The sequence below is a fragment of the Procambarus clarkii genome, chromosome 27 (assembly GCF_040958095.1).
Source record: "Procambarus clarkii isolate CNS0578487 chromosome 27, FALCON_Pclarkii_2.0, whole genome shotgun sequence".
NCBI classification, from domain to species: domain Eukaryota; kingdom Metazoa; phylum Arthropoda; class Malacostraca; order Decapoda; family Cambaridae; genus Procambarus; species Procambarus clarkii.
Genome location: NC_091176.1, coordinates 20,996,721 through 21,018,545, shown reverse-complemented (window position 1 = coordinate 21,018,545; position 21,825 = coordinate 20,996,721). Strand labels below are relative to the sequence as shown.

General features: G+C 39.2%; 1 protein-coding gene across 1 annotated transcript; it reads right to left on the bottom strand.

The window, feature by feature from the left end:
* Nucleotides 1–14,142: 14,142 nt before the first annotated feature.
* LOC123762526 (uncharacterized) lies at nt 14,143–21,596 on the bottom strand. The gene is made up of 4 exons (XM_045749023.2): nt 21,189–21,596; nt 18,788–18,962; nt 16,376–16,478; nt 14,143–14,463 (listed from the first exon to the last, which is right to left on the bottom strand). The coding sequence occupies exons 1-4, from the start codon at nt 21,594–21,596 to the stop codon at nt 14,304–14,306; spliced, it is 846 nt and encodes a 281-aa protein (XP_045604979.2). The 3' UTR covers nt 14,143–14,303.
* Between the last annotated feature and the right edge of the window lie 229 nt (nt 21,597–21,825).

The following is a 21,825-nucleotide window of genomic DNA, read 5'->3' as shown; positions in this document are numbered from 1 at the left end:
GTACGCCACAGATGGTCGTAATATACTGAAAATATAAGTGAAAACATGGAATTTTAATCCATATATTACGGATGTTGGGTGAAAGTTTATTCCGTGTTTTTTTTTTTAATTATTTATGATGATTTTCGATTTATGACTGGTTTTTTGTACCGGGAGAATCCGGTCACCCAACACTTGAACTGCGCTAATTTTGAGGTCGATTCGGTCCCTGAGACGAGTTGGGGAACTACCGACTACCCCATCTGGTGTACATATAAAAGAGAATGTGTGTTTGTTTGAATGTCTAAGGGTGAAGGTCAGTCGTGTGAAATTAGCATCACCCAACTTTGCAGGGGGACGTGGATGTAATCAGGCGCTCATAGGAGGATCGGGGTCACTCCAATTTATAATGTCGGTGAAGAAGCTATTCTTCCGGAACAAGTACATACAGTTTATTTCATTTGTTTATTAACTGTTCAAGGGCTCCAAACACTTATATGGAACAACTTTTTGGGGTCGATCTAAATACTTATGTATTTATAGATACCTTAAATCTACAGCATCCACTATCCAAACATGGTATTTCGGGATATACATATACACGTATATACTGTATGACATATATATTTCAATAGTACACTAAAACAGAAAAAGAAAGTTGTGCATGAGTGTCATTGACGACATGAACACACATTGTAAGTCACGTCAAGACTTGATTAGTACGTTGGTAGGAAGTAATTTTTTTGCAGTTTGGGGTCGAGTCACCAACACCTGTGTATTCCTTCAGTTAAATCAATATTTAAAAAATAAAGTAATTTGAGGTACAATTACTTAAGGAATTTAAATTACACTATATCTTCATCTATAAAATAGAATGTCTGTCCAGAGTAGGAGGCCAAAAGTTTGGGGCTGTCCTCGTCCAACTTCTAACATGAAACATGTTGAGGTAATGGATGTCACAGGCCATGATAAGCCAAAGTGCCAGGCTTTACAAAATATCTGCATCTATAGCGATCCCCCTGCGATTTTTAAGAAGGATGAAATATAATGGCAGATGTGCTTTCCGTGGAGTTTTATGCTTCTTCCCGCCGTTTACCAGTGCATTTTCAGGATTTAGTCGAAAACAACGAAAATGAAGCGGAAAGAATTCCTTCCTCCCACCCTCAGTCTGGTGAGTGTGGGCAGCGCATTGAACTGTTAGCCGGCCACATCTCTCCACACTCCACTCGTTCCAAGAGGTTGTCCTCTATAACAACTAAAACAGACACAGTATGATAGAAATTCGTTGACAATTTTGCAGATCTCAGTGCAAATTGTTTTACAACGCAGAATGAAGAAATCAAAATAAAAGATAAATATAATTAAAATAATTCCAACCTTAATTATTATAATATTTTGTTTTGTACCAGGAGAATACTGGACTGAATCTGAACGAGAATCCCAGAGTGACAAAATTAGTCTGGCAGAGGCAAGAACACTTGACACTATTTCAAGAGGCACTCATTCAATTTATGCCAACTCCTACCTGACCTTACTGGGTGCGTACCCATCACCAATTACTGGCAAATTTGGGTGAGACAAGACCCTAGGGTCTGGCCTCCAACCCCGGACAGGCAAACATTCTTATTTATAAACATACATATATATACCACATATATGAGTATCACATGAATCTTCACAATATTTCTTATTCACTTTGGGAAAGAAGTAAACAAAAATTACTCCTCAAGGTTCATTTTGAAATATATTTGGTCTTATATGTATTTCTAAATGATTTTTTCATGAAACTCTTAGCATCATCGGAAGCAAGGGGAAAGTGAATACAAATTGGTTGAAATAGGAGGATATATGCCATGTACACTGGTGTGAGGTGTAACCCTGTTGATATCGACTGGGGCAGAAGGTGTACTGTTAGTTGACAATATTTCTTGGCCTTGAGGATGGTATAACACATGAAAGTGTAAGCTGGCCTTTGATAGTTGGTTGAGAGTTCAATATGTAGTCCTTCTACCATGTCTAAACTTCTATTTTTGTTGTGACTGGTATTTATTTTGCTGTTGCCAGTCAGAATATTTCTGGCGTTTGAATAGTTTGTGTACATATAAAGTGATCGTTGAGAAAGCCTAATTATTTGTTATTTTTTTGGCATCTTAATTGAGGTTTTGTTGTCTTACCTATTCATTAATATTGACGAGACTGACAGTCCCAACTAGGCATGTAAAGGCATAGATAACATTCGTATTTTTCAAGTCGTTCCGTTGGGTTTCAATAGAGTTCTTCATGATCAAGTTAGTAGTCTTCATGCTTTTGTAGTATATATTGAGTTGTATCTTCTGTTTACTGTTGGTAGTGCTGATAATCTCTGATAAATAATAATCATAATCTCTGTCGATTATGATTTTCAGAAGATTTTCTTTTGAAATGTGAGCTGATGAATAAAAATTTCCCCGCAAAGGTAAATAGATGGAACAGGTTCAGTCGGTATACCTTCCTTTTTAATGACCTTTTCCACAAAACCGTCGGAGTATCCGTTGTTACAAGAACCTTCTTCACTCTTTTGAGTTCCTGTTGCTTCCATCTGGAAGTGTGTAGGAGCAAAGTTCATGTTGACGTCAAAAACACTTCTCTTATACAGGTCTGGTCACTCACTACTGGCATTAAGGCTCATTCCAATGTTAGTTTCCGTTGTATATTCTGAAGATTGGAAGCCACTATTGTATAGCATTATCCAAGCTATGATATATGTGTCCACAAGGGCTGTGATGAGCATTCGTACCTACGTCTGAGATCATCCCAGACACTGCCTTAATCGAATGAGCTACGACATGGTCAAAAGAGTTGAAACCAGAAGTTGTACCTAAATTACTTGGATCCTGTAACCTCTCCGAGACACAAACCAGGGTTTTACACAACTTCCCCATGCACTCGAGCTATGTCAATAGGCCGTTCTACCTCTATCGTGGGTATCTGGCTGATGATTGGCCGAAGTGGGTTTCCAGGCTTGTGGGTCTTGACATTTCCATACGCATACCCATGTTTGTATTCCCCAATAACCTTTGGCAGGTGGAGTCCGGATTTCTTGGCGTTCATAGTTTCAATCAATCTGTTTACCTTTGTTTTCAATTCGGCTGTAGCGTCGTTCGTTACCCTTTGGAATTTAGTTTGGTCAGAGAGTATGAGGTTCATTTTCGCCAGATATTCGTCTTTTTTAAGAATGACGTATATTGGCGACTTGACACCTCTCCTGGCGACTATCTCCTTGTTTTCACGAAGGCTCTTAGCTGCCGCTTTGGGCTCGGGGGACAGTATGGTGTTTCTGTAGTTACCTCGAATCTTTCCTCCTTCTGCAATAAGTTCTGCTTGCAAGGTGTCTTTAGTGGTAACCTTCGTTTGTGTCTCGAGGTCGAATTTGTCGTCCAATAGGATCTCCAACTCCACTTTCCGGGCCATCTCACTTGGTCAGGACATAACGTGACAGTTTATACCCAGATTTAAGAGAGTGATTTGGCCCTCAGTGAGATTGATTCCAGCAAGGATCAAGAAGCTATCTCTGGGTCGTGGAATCGCCATAGGTCTTCCATATAATGAATTTCCTGAATTCCTGAATATATATATTTTTCAATATTTTATTCTTATGAAATGATAAAGCTATCCATTTTATTATGTATGAGTGATTTTTTTTTTAAATTTGAGTTAAAACTAACGTAGATATATGACCGAACCTAACCAACTCTACCTAACCTAACCTAACCTAACCTAACCTATCTTAACCTAACCTAAACTAACACAATTAAGTCAATATTTTATGTTATTAATATAATATAATAATAATAATAATTCAAATAAACTAATTGGAAACAATTTATTGAAAAGAAAGAAAATCACTCTGCCTATTAGGCAATACATATATATATATATATATATATATATATATATATATATATATATATATATATATATATATATATATATATATATATATATATATATATATATATATATATATATGTATATATATATGTATATATATATATATATATATATATATATATATATATATATATATATATATTTATATATATATATATATATATATATATATATATATATATATATATATATATATATATATATATATATATATATATATATCCATAAATATCCATAAATAGATGGAACAGGTTCAGTCGGTATACCTTCCTTTTTAATGACCTTTTCCACACAACCGTTGGAGTATCCGTTATTGCAAGAACCTTCTTCACTCTGCTGAGTTCCTGTTGCTTCCATCTGGAAGTGTGTAGGAGCAAAGTTCATGTTGACGTCAAAAACACTTCTCTTATACAGGTCTGGTCACTCACTACTGGCATTAAGGCTCATTCCAATGTTAGTTTCCGTTGTATATTCTGAAGATTGGAAGCCACTATTGTATAGCAATATCCAAGCTATGATATATGTGTCCACAAGGGCTGTGAGGAGGATTCGTACCTATGTCCGAGATTTTCTGAGTACTTTCTGAGTACTGAGTACTGATACTTTCTGAGATGTTCTCCATCCTACAGCAGCCCTAAGTTAAATGTGTATGACTTCCTTCTGAAGTCCATGCTGGTGAAAGTCCTGAACCTGCTATTGGACGACTCTCAGTGGGAGCAAGCAACCCTTCCTGTAAGACTCGGCGGCCTTGGTGTCCGCACAGCCTCCCAAATTGCTCTACCAGCCTTCCTTTCCTCCTCCCATGCATCGCACGACCTCGTCAGAGATATTTTACCTGCAACCCTGAGAGATTCAGCAGGAATACACGATCCTGCTTTCACTGAATGTTCAAATCAGTGGGATGTTCTTGCAGCCCCAGCATCCATTATAGAGCCAACAAAACAATACAAACAGTCCGGCTGGGACCACCCTCTAGTGGAAAAAGTAGCTGATGCCATGCTCAGCGTCGCAACATCAGACAAGGAGAAAGCCCGCCTCAGAGCAGTGCGTGCCCCCCATGCAGGAGACTTCCTCCTTGCAGTACCCATGTCAGCAATGGGCACGCGCCTAGATCCAGAATCCCTTCGTGTAGCAGTGGCCCTCCGCCTTGGTGCCCCAATTCACACTGAATACAAGTGTATTTGCAACAGGGTGGAAGCAGACCAATACGGACTGCATGGGTTGCATTGCGGAAGCACAAAGGGCTGGCATGCAAGACACAACGAGGTCAATGATATCATCAAGAGAAGCCTCGTCTCAGCTAGGTGCCCAGCGGAGAGAGAACCTCGCATCCTAGGGGTCCAAAACCCGGATTTCCCCGCACTTCGCCCTGATGGCATCACCATATACTCATGGAAGGAGGGTAGACAGTTGGTGTGGGACTACACATGTGTATCTACCCTGGCTGACACCTATGTACACTTCGGAGCTGATCAAGCAGGTGGGGCGGCAAACCACAGGGAAACAGCTAAATCACTCAAGTACAGGCGACTGGAAGGTCAATACCTCTTTGTTCCCATAGCGTCTGAGACGCATGGCTCCTGGGGCAAGAGTGCCTTGGGATTTCTCAAGGAATTGGGTTCCAAGCTCATTGACGTCACCAGAGACCCAAGGGCTTCCAGTTTTTTGTTTCAGCGTCTCAGTGTGGCGATTCAGAGGGGAAATGCTTGCTGCGTCCTCGGTTCCTGTCCAGAAGCGGAGGAGCTTCAAGAGATCCATAACCTTTAGGCATTTGTCTTGTATGTTTTGTAACCTTTAAATACACAATAAAGGAAAACAAAAAAAAAAAAACGGGAAGGGGGTGGTAGGAGAAAAGCACACAGAAACTGTATTGGAGGGGACCTACATTCCCTCCAATGCGCTATGTGTGGTTTCCTCCGAGGCTATGGGTCCCCCTTCTTCCAGCCAGAGGTGGTACTCCCTTCCCTTTTGAATATATATATATATATATATATTTATATATATATATATATATATATATATATATATATATATATATGTATATATATATGTATATATATATATATATATATATATATATATATATATATATATATATATATATATATATATATATATATATATATATATATATATATATATATATATATATATATTTGCATTATTATTTTTGTATCAACCCATGTATATCTTGTAACCATCAAATGCATAATAAAGCACAAAAAATATTCAAGGAAGGGGGTGGTAGGAGAAAAGCACACAGAAACTGTATTGGAGGGGATCTAAACATTCCCTCTAATGCGTTATGCGTGGTTTCCTCCGAGGCTATGGGTCCCCCTTCTTCCAGCTAGAGGTGGTACTCTTTTCTTTTATATATATATATATATATATATATATATATATATATATATATATATATATATATATATATATATATATATATATATATATATATATATATATATATATATATATATATATATATATATATATATATATATATATATATATATGCAATGTTTCATGTTTATTGTTCAAAGTGCTACGATCGTCCAGCTAGTTGCAAGTGCTAGCTACAGTAACCAAGTGTTTCATTACATGGCAACAGATGTCTGGCATCCCCATTTATTATTACTCTCGGAGGAATGAACAGAGCAAATCCTATTTAAGTTGCCCTCATTATTTTGATTTAGTAATTGCTATTTAGACGGGGTGATCATTCCAAGGTGTCTAGTCGAGTTTTTATGGCAGTGTGCCAAGTTGGTATATGGAGCCGAGAGTCTCGGTGGGTGAGTGGGAGTCGCTGAGTCACGGGGAGCTGCTGCTCAAGGTCACTGGTCGCTCCACTTTAACTCACTACTATTTACCGATATAGTTACGGTCAGGAGACACTGCAGCCCCTCTCACCTTCATCCAACAACGCTCTACTGAACAGGCATGATGCTCTCAGGCTTATGATTTAATACATTCACATACACATGCACACACACACACACACGCACACAATCACATCATTCAGAATCTTGTATACCACATATGTATGACCAATCCTGGAGTATGCAGCCCCAGCATGGAGCCCGTACTTAGTCAAGCACAAGACGAAGCTGGAAAAAGTTCAGACGTATGACACTAGACTAGTCCCAGAAATGAGAGGCATGAGTTACGAGGAAAGACTGCGGGAAATGCACCTTACGACAATGGAAGACAGAAGAATAAGGGGAGACATGATCACTACCTACACAATCCTCAGGGGTATTGAAAAATTAACTAATTGTAAACAATTTATTGCAAATAAAAAAAAATCATTCGGCCTAATAGGCAAATCGGGCCTTGCATAGTATGCCAAGAAGTGCGTTCTGACTTCTGGGTACGACATATATATATATATATGTCGCCATATATATATATGTCGTACCTAGTAGCCAGAACGCACTTCTCGGGCTTCTATGCAAGACCCGATTTGCCTAATAGGCCGAATGATTTTCTTTATTTTCAATAAATTGTTTCCAATTTGTCTATTTGAATTATTAGTATTATATTATATTAGGAACATAAATTATTGACTTAGTTGTGTTAGTTTCGGTTAGGTTTAGATAGGTTAGGTTAGGTTAGGTAAGGTTTTGATTTATCATTTCATAAGAAAAAATGAGAAAAATATATAAATTCAGGGAAAACTTAGTTTATTAGGCAAATCGGGCCTTGCATATTAGGCCGAGTACGACGTTCTGACTACTAGGTACAACATATGCATTTGTATATAAAGGGGACGCGAGAAGACCAATTTGCCTATGCGAGGCCGCTCTTATTTACAAGAAACCAGACTCATTAACAAACATCTATATCCAACCTAAGCTTCAAACAATTCATCGATTGCACATCCACAAAATTATCCGACAATTGGTTCCATATATCTAAAGCCCAGTTCCCAAACCATTATTTACCAAGGACATTTCTGAATGTAAACTTGTTGGTAGATGAGTTGCAGTAAATATCAGACACCCCAAATCCGTAGATGGGTGGCGGCCAGGGACATTGACGTGATCAAACACCGCAGCACCTTTATAACAAATTACATTTTCCCAGATCTCACTTTAATTTCACTGATTATTGTCCTTTGAATTATTCTGTCTCTCGTATGAATTGTTTTTGCTGAATCATCATCTGCCTGGCTTAAATATATGTATATATATATATATATATATATATATATATATATATATATATATATATATATATATATATATATATATATATATATATATATATATATATTATATATATATATATATATATATATATATATATATATATATATATATATATATATATATATATATATATATATATATACTAGCAGGGGCACTATATATATATACTAGCAGGGGCACCCGGTCCTGCCCTGGTTTGCCTGTCTACCCTCGTCATCTTTATCTATATCTCTATAGCTATCTAGCTATCTCTCTATATAGCTTTGTATCTAACTGTCTCTTCGTCCATCTCCTACTCCTCCCTCCGTTACTCCTTCACGAAGCACTGAAACAAATGTATGGGTCTCTGATGCTTGGCTTTCGTTGCTCCTCACTTACGTTTCAATTTTTATTTTCAGAAACAACTCCATTAATCACACGCCATATTTGGCATTTAATTCCGTTAAGAACTCTTAAGTAGGTACGATTATATTTGCTAATATTTATTAAAGCATTTAACTTAGGCCAACCCCAACCAGCTTATGTCTTTCTCGTGCCCTTAGTCCATTCTTCTGCAAATTTGGGTGAGGCTAGCCCTAAGCGTCTGGCACCAAATTTTGGACAGATAAAACAGACAGACAGACAGACAGACAGACAGACAGACAGACAGACAGACAGACAGACAGACAGACAGACAGACAGACAGACAGACAGACAGACAGACAGACAGACAGACAGACAAACTCACACATGCATATATCAAAACTGAATTTGGACATTTTTGTAAGGAATCCTTTAGTATACCATATATGCCAAATAAATTCTGGAGTATGCGGCCCCATCGTAGACTAGAACCCTAGTCAAGCACAAGACGAAGTTAGAGAAAGTTCAGGGGCTCCTATATAGCCCCAACACGACGAGGTATGAGTTGCTAGGAAAGACTCCATAAATTGAACTCCACTTTGCTGGAAGACAAAAGAGTTAAGGGAAGACATGATTATAATGTGCAAAATTCTCTCGGGGAATTAATAGGGTAAATAAAGAAAGACTATTTAACATGTGTGGCACTCGCACAAATGGGCACAGGTGGAAACCGAGTGCACAAATGAGCAATAGAGAAAGTAGATAAAACAATTTCTGTGTCAGAATAATTAACACGTGGAAGTAATTAGGAAGTGATGTAGTGGAGGCAGACTCCATACACAAGTTCAAATGCAGATATAATAAAGCCCAATAGTCTCAGGAACCTGTACATCAATAGATTGACAGTTGAGAGGCGGGACCAAAGAGCCGCAGCTCAACCTCTGCAAGCACAACTAAGTGGGTACATACACTGATCGTTATTTTATTGTCTTACGGTTTCATGATTACATCCGTTATACAAGGCTTTCGTTTCCACAATCGATTTCCGGAGTAAACTTTTGTTTTCAGTATATTCGCTTTTCGTCAGTTCTCTCGCACTTGACATCCTTTAGGATCTCTCAGACCTGAAGCTCAACACTCCAATTTTTTATTTCATTATCTCACGACATTATCTGTTTGTCTCCCCACCGCTCTCCACGCTGTTTGCTCTCCGCATTGTTTGCTCTCCGCACTGTTTGTTCTCAGCACTGTTTGCTCTCAGCACTGTTTGCTCTCTGCACTGTTTGTTCTCAGCACTGTTTGCTCTCAGCACTGTTTGCTCTCTGCACTGTTTGCTCTCCGCACTGTTTGCTCTCCGCACTGTTTGCTCTCCGCACTGTTTGTTCTCAGCACTGTTTGTTCTTAGCACTGTTTGCTCTCAGCACTGTTTGCTCTCAGCACTGTTTGCTCTCAGCACTGTTTGCTCTCAGCACTGTTTGCTCTCAGCACTGTTTGCTCTCAGCACTGTTTGCTCTCAGCACTGTTTGCTCTCAGCACTGTTTGCTCTCAGCACTGTTTGCTCTCCGCACTGTTTGCTCTCCCGAACAGGATGGATTCGAGGAGGGTTAGTCAAACCTGACAAACCTGTTAAGCGACCGTGCCAGGGCGGCGGAGATGGAGCAAGAGAGACAAGGCTAAACTCTTCCAACAATAGACACATCAAGCACATATTTCCTAAATAATGACAATCATTATTCAAATGTCGCGAACGTCTCTTCTAAGTCTTCAAATACTTTATCAAGCCAACTTTAGGGGCGTAATATATAACATTCACGAAAACTGTCTTTGTATATGAGGCCTCCAGACTTAAGCAGTCGACGAAATATGAAGAAGTGAAAGATCCATTCACTGGGCTGTAGAAGTCTCGAACCGTGGACCCCACGTATGTGAGACTGGGTTCCTGCAACCCAGGTGAATGGAATGTTTATTTCCACGGAAGTGAATGTATTTGAGAAATGACTCGTCAGTATGCTACAGGGCCGGACCTGTGATGAACAGTTCAGTGAGAAGCAGCTCACCACTCCGGAGGAAATAAAAAGGATGAGGGGCACGATAGAGAGGTATCAAACTCCGAGGAAGATCGAAATATTCGCCATCGCCAGGAGCTGATGCAAGATCCTTCATGGAATTAAAGACTAAATCAATCGCATGTCATATTAAAATATATATGCAGATGGTAGCTTATGGAGAGACTATTTAAACAAATTAAAGATATAGATTATTGTCTATAGTCATCACCCTCCACAGCCACACCTGCCTGTTCATCACCTCACAGCCACACCTGCCTAGTCATCAACCCCACAGCCACACCTGCCTGGTCATCACCCCACAGCCACACCTGCCTGGTCATCACCCTCCACAGCCACACCTGCCTGGTCATCACCCCACAGCCATACCTGCCTGGTTATCACCCTCCACAACCACACCTGCCCGGTCATCATTCCCACAGCCACACCTGCCTGGTCATCACCCCACAGCCACACCTGCCTGGTTATCACCCTCCACAACCACACCTGCCCGGTCATCACCCCACAGCCACACCTGCTCTACATACCCCGCTGGGTTGCACACATAAGGTTGCGTAACTGGTTGTAAAACGTCTCTCCTATTTTTTCCTCTGTTCATTGACCTTTTGAAAGTTCGAAAGGTAGCTTATAACCGGTTCCTGTGTGTCTGAATGCCTGGAATTCGTGCGTGCGTGTATGTGTGTGTGCGTGTATTTACTATTTGTGTCTGCAGAATCAAGCTATTAGCTCTTGGACCCCGCCTTTCTAACCAATCTATATTTCCCCAATTACGACTACTACATTTATTGTTCTCTAACACACACATGCCCAAGAAGCAGTCCTTAGAAACTGCCTAATTCGGAGGTACCTATTTACTATTAGGTGAACATGGGCATCAGGGTGAAAGACACTATGTGTGTGTGTGTGTGTGTGTGTGTGTGTGTGTGTGTGTGTGTGTGTGTGTGTGAGTGAGAATATTACAAACACTATTCTGTCATAGTCAGTAGTACAGTTGTGACCATTCACACTAGGGAATCCCGGGCGGGACAGAAATGGATGGACAAGTTTCCTTTCACCTGATGGGTCTATTCACCTAGCAAAAAATAGGTACCCGGGAATTAGTCTACTGCTGTTGGGATGCTTTCTGCGGAGGATCAGTATAAAATACAGTCTGCCTGTCACCGACGAAATACATTATTATTATTATTATTATTATTATTATTATTATTATTATTATTATTATTATTATTATTATTAATATATTGTTTCATCCACCTGGGCTCTAGGAGACTCGAACCACGAACCACAAGCGTGTGAATTCGAATTTTTATTATTATTATTATTATTATATACGCCCACGCCAATGTCGTTGTCATTCTCGTGAGTTCATATACTAACTTATATATATGTATATATAAATATATATATATATATATATATATATATATATATATATATATATATATATATATATATATATATATATATATATATATATATATATATATATATATAATCATTTTAAGCCCAGAAACTTCTCCCCTCGCTCCCCGGGTGATCTATTTTCTGAACAGCTTGACTGGCTTGATCAGCCCACCATACCTAATTTACATATTGGGGTAAGGTAGCTGAAAATGTAGTGGTGAAGGCTTCCTCCTAAAGACTTTTCGTATGTCATAACAATATACCGTTATATATTTTTGTCATTCAATCAGCTAGTTAATAATTTTTCAAATAACTGATGTTCCTCCTGGCGATATTCGTCTCTACATTCACTCACAACACAAATCAGAAGATATTCTTAAAAAAAAAATAATAATTATTGCAAGAGTTTGTTTGTATTTTTTATCTCTCTACCAGAGATTTTCTGTCGCTCTCAGGTTAGTGGAATATTTTTTAGTAAAATATTCGTCACATTAGTTTTACTTGTTGTCTATATATGAATGTTTCGTTTTTGTGATACATAAAAATATAATTTTCAGGTAAAATATGCCTGTTTACATGACGTTCATGTCATATATCTGTTCAGACACTTAGCTTTGGTAAAATCACATTTCAAACAATACCTTCCCGACATAAACGTACATTGTGTTGAGAGTCAATAAATCACTAAAAATATGCAGTAGAAATCCCAGTCCCCGTCCACCAAGGTAACAACCCCAGAACCGACACCAAACATTTTATGATAATATGAGTCATGTGTCTGCCTTCAGTTCAAGCACAAGTGTCAGTTGCCTTAAGCCTTGGACAAGGCCTTCCGTAGCCTTACTACACCCCAGAAGTCTTCGAATAAACATTCCCACTCAGCAACGGTACAGATCACTCTAGACATTCAGACTTCACAAAGTTTCGAGGAGTCATTCAGCATCCCATATGTCAATTGTGTGATAGGATATGATGTCTCTGTGGTGACAGTTGTGTTTACATCCGTAACAACACCCTAAGCAGGTGCTTGGGTTCTCAAAATTTGCTTAAATAGAAACTCTTTAAGCTCCACGTGACAACAGTGTTCCACCAGTTAATGCCACCAGGACGGAGCCCCTGTATTGATGAATTTGTGGTTCACAAAACAGTGTTATATTTTCTAAGTGAATCAGTAGGTCTTTCATGGGTCTAAGATTTAATCATAGTAAACAAATGTTCAACTCTGCACTTAGCGACATTGAACGCATGGCATATTGGTCAACTTTTTAATATTAAGCACACGTGCATAGTATATTTAATGTTCGTAATGAATAAAATATATTTTTTTCTATTCAGTAGAACTCATTTTGTTTAGCTTGACGTAAATAACACGGTTGTGTTCGCTATATATTCATAATGTTAGCCGACCGCCCAAAGAAATAATAAATTTGACCCATCGTTCAAAAAGCACCGTAAACAGATGTAAGGAGAGATATATCTCCTCTTAAGTGTACTTTGGTATGTGTATTCGTATGTAGGTAATTCGGTTCAGACTCATATAACCTCCTGCATATGTGTCAAACACACAACAAAACTACGACGTTGCTACATTATTAGAACATGGTTTAATACCTTATAAAATTTATAACAACCAATATTGCAAGTTGTAACAACGTTCTAATACATCATAAAAACGATATAACAAGAAGTAACAACTTTATTACAAGTTGTAACAAGGGAATCATAGGGACCGCTTCGTTGTGTGTTTGCAGGGATAAACACACTCAGCACAAGTGGAGACCCTAGCACAGGTTCACCGGGAGAAACACAAAAATTGCGAAGGTACCGGAGGGAAGCAGTGTCTGAAGTTCTCGTGGCGCTTCTAATTAAGGGTTACCTCCCCTCTGGCCTTCCCGTTAACCTAAGTCTGCGACCGTTAGAGGACGCTTAAGGGCTCTCAGCCTCGCATTAAAACTATTTACAATTACCGTTGAACGCAGAAACTTGGACGTTTGTTGATGGCCTTCGTATATAATTACAACGACGCACCCATAGTCCCTGACTTTTCATGTTGTGACATTGTTTGTTTGTTGTCGACTGCAGAATATTTGTCAGTTATCATCGTTAAAAAAAAAAAAAACGAATGTGACGACTCTAATAGCTGTGGGTTTCCCTTCATAAATATTCTTGTTGAATAAGAAGTTTCTGCAGGTAATAAATAAATACTTTCAAAATAATATTTATATTTTATTAAATTCACCACTTAATCACACTTTTACCAACTTGGTATTCTCGCTAAATGGGGGATAAGTCCCGCTGTTGCTGTACATGGTTCCGTAGACCCATGTCCCATTGTACCCCGACACGGAAACTAAACCCGTGTCCCACTACAGCACTAGTGGTAGCCATAGACCCGTGGACGCTCACAGATGATAGCCTTCTCGTGGTGGCAGCCTATGTCATGCCAGGTGATGCCGTCGTTGTAGAAATAGTTGAGAACGGCCAGACACCTCTCATTATAGTCCTCACGGTTGTCAGGCTGGGGCAGGCCAGTCCTGTAGAGAGGGAAGAGTTAAAGTCTTATTAGTGACTTAGTTCACGTATAGATAAGGAAGCATAATAACTGTAGAGGCAGGAGTTATATGAAGGCGTACTGGAGGTTGTATAGTGGAGTTATATGAAGAAGTACTGGAGGTTGTATAGTGGCGTTATATGAAGAAGTACTGGAGGTTGTATAGTGGAGTTATATGAAGAAGTACTGGAGGTTATATAGTGGAGTTATATGAAGAAGTACTGGAGGTTGTATAGTGGAGTTATATGAAGACGTACTGGAGGTTGTATAGTGGAGTTATATGAAGAAGTACTGGAGGCTGTATAGTGGAGTTATATGAAGAAGTACTGGAGGTTGTATAGTGGAGTTATATGAAGAAGTACTGGAGGATGTATAGTGGAGTTATATGAAGAAGTACTGGAGGTTGTATAGTGGAGTTATATAAAGAAGTACTGGAGGTTGTATAGCCATATGGTATTGTATCAAGAAGAGGAGCAAGGTAAGTACAAGGGTTACTTGAAGATGAGAAGGTAGGTACAGGCAGTAGATCAAATAGTGCCAATGAGACTAAATGGTAAAACGGTAGTAGAAGATGGAGTATGAGATATAACATGATAATAATTAGTAGACAGTGTTATGTGAATTGAAGTGAAATTCAGATGGAGACGTGATTATATAAATAACGGGATACAATACTCTTTGCAGACGGCAGTTCATAAAATACTGAAGGTAGAAACTGCTAGTAAACGGTGTTTTGTAAATTAGAAAAGATAGAGGTAGAGGTTGTAGATTTAAGTAAAGACCTTTAAATGAATTTCCAATAGTTATTACGCCTTCAAAAAAAAAAGTCTTTTCCAGGATTTATTTAAATATTCTAATGTCTGATATTTTTGCATTGGAAAAGCAGAGATAATGTTCTTGTTTGTTTTGTATGTCGTTGTTCGAAATTGTACGTTTTTCCTTGATTCACGTTTGTAAGATCAGCATCATTGAATTTTTATTTTGTAGACTTAATATTACTATAATGTCGTTTTATATAGATAAGGAATGCAAAGAGTAACCTGGGGAAAAGAACCAATAAAAGAGGAAAGTTTCGTTTGCTAAGATAATCTGACTCAATTATACATAATTTAATCAACACTTAATAATCATAATTTAATAACAAGTCTATATAGAGACATGCTAAGTATAGCTAAACACAGGATGGACGACAATCGAAAAAGTTGTTGATGCTTATTTTTTTTCTACCAAAAAGATCTTAGAAAAGGTGAATTCTGTAGGAGGAGGGAGGGGGGGGGGGAAGACTACTGATGCTTTCGCGTTACGAGCATGACATTTGGTTAAAAAACAGCAGAAAATGCAATCGTCTGATCTTAGCATATTTCGAAGTAATGATTACTTTCTTGTGGGAGAGGATGACTTGTAACATGTTACATCATACTTTTAAACCAGTCTTACAAAAAAAGACAGATTCTTTTGCTACGACATTATACAGCATTGTAAATCTAGGTTTTGACCCAAAAATCTATATTCTGAAGCTTGCAAAAGCAATAGACGATTAACATTATTTAATGAAAGAACGAACGAATCCTTCCTGACCAGAGTTAGTAACAACGTTCATTTATGACAAAAACATATTCATTTATAATTCATTGTGTCGGAGGAAAGGAAGCCAGAATGTATTCATACACTCAGCTAGGTGAACAGATACATTAGGTGAAAGAAAATGTGCCCAACCATTTCTGTCCCGCCCTAGATTCGAACCCGGAATTCGCGATAGTGCGTCGAGAACGAATCCGACTGTACTACCGGACCCTCCTATCCCGATAGTATTGATCTAAGATCTACAATTAAGATATTATCAACATAAAAAGATAATAATCGGCTTAAGAACAAGTTGGAAGATTGAAACTTACAGTCCGGTCAGAGACCAGTTGAGACCAATGAATGGTTTTCCAGAGGGCCAAGTCCAGCCATAGTTGCTGCGGTAACCGCCGGTCCAGATGTACCTCAGTTTGTCTGACGGGGAAATAAACACATGAATTAATACGAGTTATTTGTTTGCGCAAATAGTGAATAATATAATATTTATTTCACAAGGATTAACATTTTTAATTCGGTAGATATGCTCCGTTACTCAGATTTTCAAAGTCTTCTACAATAAAGTAAATTATTTACATTTCAATTACGATATATTATAGAAAATAGCATTTATACCAATTATCAGATGTTGTATTGTTGAGAAAATAATACTTTTAATATATTTTAATAATAGCAAATCTTTATTCTCCCTTATCTTTTAAAGCACACACTAACTTTATTTTTTATTATAGATCTTCTGACGGACAAATGATGGTAGTTTTTCTCTTATCCTTCGATATTAAATGCGTTTCTACTCAATAAGGCCGTAACAATGTTTAATTATGCTTTAATTGGTACTTGGGTGTTAAAGAGCTGCTACTGGCTGGGTATGTGTGTGTGTAAGTGTGTGTATTCACCTAGTTGTGCTTGCGGGGGTTGAGCTCTCCTCTTTCGGCCCGCCTCTAAACTGTCAATCAACAATTAATAACTACTAACTATTTTTTCACACACACACACACACACACACACACACACACACACACACACACACACACACACACACACACACACACACACACACACACACACACACACACACACACACACACACACTGCATTGCATTGCAGAAAATGCACCTTAAGGCACTGGAAGACAGAAGAGTAAGGGAACAAGATCACTTCCTACAAAATCCTCAGGGGAATTGACAGGGTAGACAAGGATAAACTATTCAACACTGGTGGTACGCGAACAAGGAGACACAGGTGGAGACTGAGTCCTGAAATGAGCCACAGGGACGTTAGAAAGAGCTTTTTCAGTGTCAGAATAGTTAACAGGTGGAATGCATTAGGCAGTGATGTGGTGGTGGAGGCTGACTCCATACACAGTTTTAAATGTAGATATGATAGAGCCCAGTAGGTTCAGGAATCTGTGCACCAGTTGACTGACGGTTGAGAGGCGGGACCAAAGAACCAAAGCTCAACCACCGTAAGCACAACTAGGTAAGTACAACTAGTTGAGTACACTAGGCGGGACCAAAGAGCCAAAGTTCAACCCTCGCAAACTCAACTAGGTGAGTGTACTGCTCTACACGACACAGTATAACCACACACAACACAGAATCCCATACGACCCCACATGACACGAAACCAAAATCTTATACAACACACAACATAGATGATACAACACAATCATTCACAACCATACACACCACACACAGCCCTATATACAACCACTCCCAACCCCATACTCAATCAACAATACCCTTATGCACTTAACAAAATACAAAACCACACACACACACTTAAGTCATGTGTTGATGCATGTAATGGCTTGTTAACAAGCAGTATTTGTGGCGATGGTCAGCCACAGGATGGCAATCGACTTCGCTGGGTATTAAATTAAGGCCACCACTAACTTACTAACCAGCAAGAATACTTTAATTCTGGACGCAGATCTCGACTAAGGTTACATCTCAAGGTCCAGCAAACCTGCGGGCTCCTCCAAGATGATGTACTCCATCTCTTGTACACTGGAAACTTTCACCAATGAATGTGTTTGTGAAAAATGTTGTATTATCTTTTAGTACTTTTACAGCGGGAAAGTGATATCAACTCGCTTATCTTCAACTCGGAAACACGGCAAACCTCTACACATAATCAGAATCCATCCTATATGTGTAATAATTTGTAATGCTTCTCTAATCTTGCGTATTAACTTCTCGTTCCTAGCCTTGTCAAAATCCATTCCCCCTTACCTATCAAAGAAATAATTGGTTTGTTTCCATTCCAAAACAAATTACTGGCAATCCTGTCAACTGTGCCTTTAAACACCATTAGCAACAGTACCTCTTCATACTGCTAATCCAATTCTACTCTCACGTTAACAATAGATAGTCCAAAAGCACTCGCGCCTCCCAACTGTCTCTAACGCTTCACGTGATGTTATAAAATTAATGAAGCTTTGTCGCCAAATAATGTACAGCCAAAATGGTGCTTTTATGATATTAACATGTGCAATGTAATATCAAGAAGGTACAAGATATATTTACACTTTCAAAAACGTGGGTTGACAAGCAAAATGTAAGGAAACAATTACTCGACCAAATCATTCTTCCATCTTAGAAGCGTCGGTTTAGATACGTGTAACTGCGGTAGCCTGTAGAAGGCTGCGAACGTTTTGTCTTGCACCAACAAAAGAAAAAGTTTCAATTCCAAGTCGCTTGGAGATGCTTAGCGTGTTTCCTTACCGTAGGCGATGACGTTGTTGATGATCTTGCTCTCAAAGATGGTCTCTATGCTGACACCTTGCCAGCCTGGCCCCAAGCTCGTGCAGTAATAGATGGCTTGCTCCCATGGGTATTCCTTACCTCCGTCGTGGCGCCAGGAGAAGTGATAGTCACTGTATTGACTCGACAAATCAACCTGATTGATGAAGTAAATTGAACTTGAGTGTTTATAACATGTTTTGCTGTTGACATGGGTTAGAAGGGATTGGAGCGGGATAAGTAATATCTCGGTAGAATTCTGAGATGGAGAAAGATGTGGTGGAACGTGGTATCTTAAATATTATGGTTGGGATAAATCCGAAGCGGATTATTAATAAATAAAGAATGAGTATGAGTGTGGCATCAGTGTTGTACGAAGCGACTGTTGGAGAAAAACACTGAAAGGTCGACAATGGAACTGAGCAACTTTCAGGCGTACCTGCTGTAACACTTGCGGCGCCACACACCTCAATGTTTATTATGATAGATTATATGATAAGCTCCATGGAGGAAGAGAGTCACTGCTTTAACCATTTGATAGCTGGAAAGGTGGGACTTATGAATTAACGTTCCACACACACACACACACACACACACACACACACACACACACACACACACACACACACACACACACACACACACACACACACACACACACACACACACACACACACACACACACACACACACACATACATCACACACACACACACATACACACACACACACACACACACACACACACACACACACACACACACACACACACACACACACACATACATCACACACACACACACATACACACACACACACATACACACACACCCCGACCTGAAGAAACACATAAGGAAACTGGAGAAAGTTCAGAGGTTTGCGACGAGGCTTGTCCCAGAGTTACGAGGGATGGGATATGAAGAGCGTCTGAAGGAACTGAACCTTATGTCACTAGAAAAAAAGGGAGATGGGGGGTATGATAAGAACTTATAAAATACTCAGGGGAGTTGACAAAGGGGAAATAGAAGAAATGTTCGCACGGAATACTAACAGAACGAGGGGACATGGGTGGCAGGTAGAAACTCAGATGAGTCACGGACATGTTAGAAAGTTTTTTTTAGCGTGAGAGTAGTGGAAAAATGGAATGCACTTGGGGAACCGGTTGTGGAAGCAAACTCTATTCATAATTTTAAAACTAGGTATGATAGGCAAATACGACAGGAGTCATTACTGTAAACAACCTATCGCTCGATAGGCAGGGTCCAAGAGTCAATGCTCGATTCTGGAGGCACAAATAGGTGAGTACAAATGAGTACATACATGGATGGGGCTTCGCGGCTGAGAGGATAGCGCTAGGGAAGTCGTAGTCCTAATGGCTCGGGTTCGATTCCCGGCGGAAGCGGAAACAAATGGGCAGAGTTTCTTTCACCTTGATGCACCTGTTCACCTAGCAGTAAATAGGTACCTGAGAGTTAGACCACTGCTGCTGGCTGCTTCCTGGGGATGTGTGTGCGTGCGTGTGTTAGAGAAATATATGTGGTAGATATAAAAAAAGAAAATCGATTAGTTAGAAAGGCGGGGTCAATAAGCTAATAGCTCGATTCTGTAAACACAAATAGTAAAACACGAAATAGTAAATACGATATAAAGGAAATTAATGAAGATCATTGCTGTGAATGGGAAGCTTCTAAAAAGGCTATTCATAATCCTCTTTGGCGCTAGAGGGAAAGATGTTTTAGGAAGACGGATTAATGTAATTAGATTGGTAAATTATTGACCTTGTTGCATATTATTGACGCATTGGTAATTAAGAGATAGTCAGCAAGGCGGACAGCCCGCCTGCTTTCAAAACTCTCACTGTATTTCCCACTTCTAAACTTCCCTTCACCTATGCCTCTCCTTCCTCTTTACTCCCCCCTCCCAAAAAAGTAATTAAGAAAAGAAAAAAATAGACCCCTTAAGATAATACTTGGAGGAATAAAGACAGATACTAAAATAGGCAAAGTTACTACTGAAAGATATCGAGAAGGGCAAGCAGTGCTGCTGAGACAGATATATCCAGTCTTACCAACCGTTGGAGGGTTATGAAGGCCACCAGTGTAGCTTAATGGCCAGATGCAAGTTGACTTTAGTCCTGAATATATAGTGTACGACTGAATATAAACCGATAACAACATTGCAACATTCGCATATCAAATATTTTCAGACTCCGAAAATGTTCACAAATAAAATATTTATTTTATAGGCATACATAAAAATAGTGAGACATTAGACAACATTCATGCAAAAAACATTTACACATATCAGTAAGTGTTCGCCAAGAATACATATGCAGACTTGAGAATACAGACGATACATATATGAAAACAGAACAAAGACTTACCAGGGCTCCTTGGTAGCTGTATTGCAGCGCCGACCCAATACCTTGCACTCCTACACCACCAAGTCCTACACCACCAAGTCCTACACCACCAAGTCCAACACCACCAAGTCCTATACCACCAAGTCTTCTACCGTAATATCCCACACCACCAAGTCCTACACCACCAAGTCCTACACCACCAAGTCCTCCACCACCAAGTCCTACACCACCAAGTCCTCCACCACCAAGTCCTACACCACCAAGTCCTACACCACCAAGTCCTACACCACCAAGTCCTACACCACCAAGTCCTACACCACCAAGTCCTACACCACCAAGTCTTCTACCATAATATCCCACACCACCCCCCAGTGTTCCGTGCGGGGAGGCGACCACAGCCACCAAGGACAGCACAAGCAGCACCTTCATCTGAAATACAAAAATTCAGAATGAGTAGCCAGTGGTAATTATTTAATAAAAAGTCACAAAGGCGATATAGAAAATGTGTAATAATGTTCAAGAGACGATGGCGATGAATTCAACAAATAAAACAATATAAATGCAAAATTAAGTAAAATTTAACTTGCTATACGAGATATTTATATTTAGTGTTTTCAATTAGTTTTTCAACATATTCGATAGTTTTTGAGACGGTGTT